This window comes from Cricetulus griseus, assembly GCF_003668045.3.
Source record: "Cricetulus griseus strain 17A/GY chromosome 1 unlocalized genomic scaffold, alternate assembly CriGri-PICRH-1.0 chr1_0, whole genome shotgun sequence".
NCBI classification, from domain to species: Eukaryota; Metazoa; Chordata; class Mammalia; order Rodentia; family Cricetidae; genus Cricetulus; species Cricetulus griseus.
The window spans coordinates 72,402,903-72,409,670 of NW_023276806.1; the positions used below are offsets into that span (position 1 = coordinate 72,402,903).

Sequence of the window (6,768 nt, forward strand, 5' to 3'; positions counted from 1 at the left end):
CACCTTACTGTGCTTAAAATGTAGCAAGTACTTCTCACGACACTACAAATGAAGACTAGCTATTACAAACAATTTGATATTTAACTCAGAATAAGACAACATCAACAGGACAGTCTATCTCAGAGGACTTATTCCTCTACTAGAACTCAATCCTAGTTTACTTCACAGAAAGCTCACATTGTTTAAAATTCGATTTCATTTCTAGGATTATCTGTTCTTTCTAGTCACTCTCCTTGTGGCCCTCAATTGTGGCTGTTAAAGCAAATTTCCTACAGCCTCAGCAAGTCTGAGTCCACATATGTCTTGTCTTATCACATCAAAGTCTGTGGCTTAGGACAGACAGCAGGCCAAAGGTCAGTTAGTAAGTTCTAACATAAAGCAACAGAGGATATGATGGTAAGCAGGTATACAGTAACCACCTCTGAAACAACACACAATGCTAAAATAAAATATCTAAGTTGGAGATTCTCAAGCTGTGGGCCACAAGCCCTTTGCAAGTCATATGGCCCTTTCACAGATATTTACATTATGATTCATAATAGTAGCAAAATTACAGTTATGATGTAGCCATGAAACGATTTTAGAGTTGGGTGCCACCACAGCATGAGAAACTGTATTAAAGGGTTAAAGCATTTGGAAGGTTGAGAACTGCTGATCTAAGCCTTTAAAGAGATCTTGGCATTGGGTAGAATCCTGAGGCCTTACAAACACACAGCTCAAATTCTAGTGTGGATCTGCACCCCAGCTCTTAGATTTCAATCACAACCGTCTTTAAGACGGAAGCCATGAAATGGAAATCAGACAGACCTTTTTAAAAAAAATTAGAGCTGATAAGTAAGAAAAGCCTTTGAACAGATGCAATGAGAAAATAAGTACTGGCACCTACTTTCTGGTTTATTTTTAACTGTGTTTCATTGATTGATGTACAGTGTGACATCAGATTCCTTAGTGGAAGAGAATTTAAGGCTAAAGAACATGAGGGAAATTTCCAGTTATTATAAAAATAAGAGACAACTTGCCCTTGGATATTGGTAGGTACCACACATCTTCAAACAGCTGTAATTAACATTGCACCTTAAGATCCTCACTTCGGAAAATCATGTCTTTTAACCTTTTCAGTGACTTCTGACAGCCAAGCTTCTATACCTTTCCATCAGGTAACCTTGCATCTGTATTCAAGGGTGTGTAAATGTGTAGACATGTATATGTTCATATGCATGCATGCATCTGTATATATGCACCAGCATTCATGTGTCTATGTATACGTGTTTCAGCATGCATACATGCTTATGCAGATCATGTGTCAAAACTACAATGTAATTGTGTGATATTCCTATGCAATCTCTTCCATATTCTAATTTGTAGCTTTCCTGGCCTAGCTAAATTGTTGGAAATACTTTCAAGCCCTTATCAGAGAGGAAAGAGATGTTTACTGAAAGTCAGAAGTTGACCCCGGTAGTGATAAAAGACAACTCTGCTGATAAGAGCGTTGAACTGGTCTCAAATGGAGATTATGCTGAAGTTTTAAAATTCTTCAGAAACCAACATTTTTCTGAGAAATCAGAAAGCCTCTCATTCCATTTCAAGTATCTTGACTATCCAAACCTTTCCAACTATGGGGAAAAAAGTGGCAGAAGCTTGTTTTGTTTATGATAGCTGATAGGCACAGTGCTTTTCAAAAATATCCTAGACTAGAAGAAACCCATGGGGTGTAGGGGAGGTCCTCAGTTGAACCACAACTGAGAAGAATGGTTAGGGCAATTTTCTTGCTTGTTGTTAATAAGAATAAATTAAATACATACATTTCCCCTTACTTTTTTTCCCTCTTTAATATGCTCAATAGTATCTAGAGAAGGGAGCAAAGAAACCGGTTTGTTGGGCTTTCTGTTCTCTAAGAAGAATGTTCACAGCTACCAAGCACACTAAACATGTACTCAGGGGATGGAAGGGCTGGCTAATCTGAAGTACTGGTCCAAATTCTTTCTCTGAACTACTAGTTCTGCATGAAGTACTGGATCACTTCATTGTCTCTTCTCAGATTAATTAACCGAGGCATAACTGGGTATATGAGTTTCCAAACATCACACAATCAGCACATGAGGCACAAATGCAGCCAATCAACCTGTATGGCACAGGTTGGAGGGACATATACTTTTTGTCCCCACCAATATAAGGAAGGACATTCCTTTGTGACGATGCTCATGCTCACAGCATATGCCCTTCATCTTTGTTTATTTCAAATTCAGAGACGGGTTTTCATTATGCACCAAGGCTGGACATGAACTTGGTGGCTCCAGTGACTCTCCTGCCTTTGTCTGTCAAGTAACTAGGGCTACATTATGCACACCATCGCCCATTTTGTAAGGCCATTTGCCCTTCAGCACTGTGAGCTCATTATTTGTTAAGCTTTTATCAATCCTCACTGGGAAATCCTAAAGCAAGGTGTGCAAGAAATCAGTTTCACGTATGCCTGTAAAATATTCCCTGTGGGAAATGCCTTAGGTTATAGCAAGTCCAGCAAATTTAAGCAGGAACAAAGACTATACTCAACATGAAATCATTGCTGGGAATTTCTCTCAAGACATTAGAATTGTAAACCATAGGTCCAGTAATCCCAGCTGAGAATTATATTTTCTCTTATTACAAGAGGGATGATTTATATGTATTTTATTAATTGAGAGAATCTATTTTGTAATGATTAGGACTTCATATTATTTTTTAGGAATGAATTACAGTGTCCCCATATACATAACATGCTTTTTGTTTTCTGACAGAGTATATTGCAAGCTTTCTAAGTATTCTGCACTACCATGCTCAACTTAAATTATTGTGAGATGTGTCATTGTAATATAACTTCTTAGAGTCCTCCACACATATTATTTTTCACTAAGAAAACCTACATCAGTTCCTAAAACAGGATAAATGACACAAATTGTTGGACAAGTAGATGGTCTGAAGGACAAATGACCATACATAATCTGATCTAAGTTTTTCTTAAAGTTTTTGCTATATTTCCATTTAGATATTCTGTGCTTTAAGCTAAAAATGCATCAGAAAATATCTGGGGAGCAGTATTACACAACTGCAAAGTCACTTCTTTAGGATAGTTTTCAAGCAGTCACAGACGAGATAATACAGGTATCTGTGGCTCACTCATCATAATCACTCATTTAAAAATTATATAACAATCCACATGTATGTAGATATGTTAGGATGCACACACAATTTAATTAAGATGCAGCATAAGCCATTACAATGTTGAGGTAAAGCTCCTCAAATGGTTATGTAAAGCCACATGTTCAGTGGCATGTCACTAACATTCTGAAGGGAGTATAAAGACAGCTTTCGTTTGATCCAACATGGCATCTACAGTCCTTCACCTCATAAACTAAGAATTCAGACTACCTTTGGTTAACATTAGATGGTGATTAGACCTGGTTTTTTTCCTGTTGTTTCCCAGCTGCAGTGAGATGAACAGGTCTCCTCTAGCACATGTTCCATGCTTTTGGCTGCTAGGTGCAAAGCTAAAACCATCTGAGCATGGAATGAAACACTGAGCAAAAGTAAAGATTCCCTCTGTTTAAGTGGGCCATCTCAGGTCCTTTGTCACAGTGTCAAAAAGCTGAGTCTCAGGTGTGCCTTCCACAGGAAAACTCAAATGAAAGTAAGCAAAGAGGGCAGTGAAGACGGCCAGCTAATGCTCATATCTAGGGTTCCCAGCCAAGAGGCAAAAGCCAACTCCACCATGTAGGAGTGTGCTGACCCTTCATTCTGAGGCATCTTATGAGGCATCCCGTAACAAACGACAGATAAGTCTTGTCTGGTGGGAGTGTCACAAGCTCCCATTTACAGAATATTCTATGGAACTTACAGTGCTTCCCTATTCATTTTTATTTTATAGCATACCTTAAAATTTTTTCCTTTATGATGAGACAAAGGAAGCTTCTAGATTCTATACACAGCTTGCCTTGTAAGGAAAGAGTCTCAAATTAACTAATTCAATAATTGAAACAATTTTTAAAAATAAAACTTTTTAGACTTATCTGCTGCGTTTTACTTACCATATATTTTAATTCATATAGGCAGAAGAATCCTTCTTAATACCCATGGTCACCAAAGAAACACAGCCCAACTCTCCAGCTGGCATCATTCAGGAGTGCTCACAGTTTGCAACTATAGTTTAAAGGCTAAATGTTCAGAAAACTGGACATCCACCTCATCAAGCAAATTCCTGCTGGCAGGAACTGCTTGGAACCCTTTTCTTGGTGTTCTTATCCCAAAATTTTTAAAATATTCTAAGATGTGGAATGTTTTCTTCAACTTCTACCCTCCTACTTCCCCATATAGATTCTTGGTTGCATTTCTCTTTAAAAGATTAGTGTTTTGTAGATATCTGTTCCATGTTTACAATGGCCTTATGAGTCAAGTATGAGTAGGTAGGAAATTTACAATTTCAAACACAAATTCTATTTTATCCTGTATATCAGTGACTATGATTGCTAATCTCAATGGTCCCTTTATGGAATTTGGAATCAACATGGAAATAAACAACTGGGCATATTACTGAGGATGTTTCTAGATCAGGGTAACTGAGGAGGGAAGATCATCCTAAATTTAGGAGTCATTACATCATTATTGGGGTCCTGTAGAGAATACAATTGAGAGTGTGAACCAGGTCACAGCATCTATGCCTCTTGGCTTCCTGGCTGTTGATGCAGTGTGGTCAGTCGCTGCATACTCATGACACCACGACATGCCCATCCTGATGAACTGTCCCCTGGAAGTGTGAGCCAAATAGGCCTTTCTCTAATTTGCTCTTCCAGGTATTTTGTTTCAGCATCAAGAAAAGAAATTATACACTTACATGTTTGGCTTCCAATACTTAAGATTAAAGAAAATAATAATCTATTTAGCCAATGAACACAGTGTCCACACCCATGACACTGACTATCGAACCCCAATGTCTGGTTCATGAGGAGATGAAGTCAAGGGCAGGACCCAGCAACACACAGACCAAAGACTTTGGTGAGAAATAGATGCTGCTTCTATTAACAAGAAATGAGCTCAAAAGTAAAAGGAGAAAAAAGCACACGTTTTGGTTTGAGCAAAACAAAAGGGTAGCTGGAACTAAAGAAGACCTGACCTTCTACTACTGGAGCTTTCCAAACTAAAGAAGAAGAGGACAGAGCAACGGAGTCTCATGGAAATTGCAGAAAACAACAAGGAGCTAACTGGAGAAACACTAGCTAGACCTCCAGTGAGCAGCTTCGCTTAATTCAGACTGACTCTTGATTTAGACAAGTGAGTTTTCTTTTCTAATAAAAATCATGATGGCATCTTTTCAGATTTAAAAATGTCTCAGTTAGTATCAGCTATGGGAACTGAGGCCAACTATGAGTCTGCATTCCAGTCAGTTACCCTAGTTACTGGGAAAATGTATCCAAGGTCAGCTAATCCGTCTGTTTCCTAATTTTAAGGCTGGAGTAAAATTGAAGGCTTATTATGAAAACTGGTTTGAATAACCCGAATTAAAGGCATTGAAATGTTTCCTTCTGTTCTACATCAGTCTTCACCAAATCACAAAGAACTTTTTTAGTAACGTGGTACAGAGTCCCCAGGACAGGGAAATCATTAACCCAGCACAGCAAGCAGCCTGGGGATCAAATGAGCCTGCTCCTGGAGTTTGAACTTCCAGTTATTGGAGGAGGGAACTAGCGCCCCCTGCAGACATGTTTCTAAGCGACAGGTTTGCTGTGGGAAAGGAGAAATGGAACAGCTTTGGGATTCCGAGAGTGAGGGTTCCCATTAGCTTTGCTTTGGACACATTTTTTGGTGCTTTGGGGCGCATCACATAAATCTCTGTCCTGGGGAGTCAAAGCTTTAGGCAGCAGCGCTGCTGGGGAAAGGTGCGCCTGGTGCGAGGTCCCTCACTAGGAGCCCTGGAGCTGGGGACAGGTAGAGGAGGGAGCTTGGTACCCGCAAGGCGGCCGCCTCCCGCCGGTGGCTCCACGGCCAGGTCCGGGCGACCCCGCGGCCCAGACAGCAGCAGCACAGCAGCAAGAGGGTCGCCCACCAAGGCTTCATCTCGGCGCCCGCCCGCTGTCCTCCAAGCACAGTCCGCTTTCTCTTTCGGTTCCTCGGCTCCACCCACCGCCCGAGTGGGGCGCAAGCCCAGAAGTAGGAAGCTGCCAGGGTCCCTGCTGTTTTGGCTGTTTGACTTTTAGGATCCTCATGGACCCTGTGTTGTTATTGAGCTTCGGGGGTTAGCTTCTTTTCTAGTATGAAAGAGGCCAAGGCATGATACATACATACATCGGAGTGAAAATACGAACTGTTGTGGGACTAAGCCCATTATTTTTCTACCAGTCATTTCAAATAGAGTATATGTTTGTAGAACATGTGTAAATTGAATTCTATGGGTTTTATGTAGATGAGTAATGTGTGCGAATTTATACTGTGCTTTCCTTCTATGGATGCTTGCAAAAACATGACAAAAATTGCACTGCTGCAGAAAGATTGCTTTGCACAAGTTTCTTTGTCTGTAATATTGTGGCCTTTCTGCACTTGCAGACAACTGCACCCGCTTTTGAAGTCTGTGATGAAATTTAATTAAAGTAATTCTTCTAAACACATCATTATATGCCGGGCACATTCTGTGTGCTTCTTTAATTACTTCGCTGTTAAGGTAGCTTATTTTTTTCTTGTTTTATTATGTTGCTTTCCTCTTGCTGAATTTATTTCATAACACATTCACTACACTTTCTTCTA

General features: G+C 40.0%; 1 protein-coding gene across 1 annotated transcript in view; it reads right to left on the reverse strand.

Annotated features, from left to right (window-relative positions):
• Nucleotides 1–6,134, reverse strand: part of Ctso (cathepsin O) — a 33,421-nt gene extending 27,287 nt beyond the window's left edge. Inside the window, exon 1 of the mRNA XM_027392925.2 lies at nt 5,977–6,134. Coding sequence (XP_027248726.1) covers nt 5,977–6,084 — 108 coding nt within the window. The 5' untranslated portion in view covers nt 6,085–6,134. The remainder of the gene's footprint in view (nt 1–5,976) is intronic.
• Between the last annotated feature and the right edge of the window lie 634 nt (nt 6,135–6,768).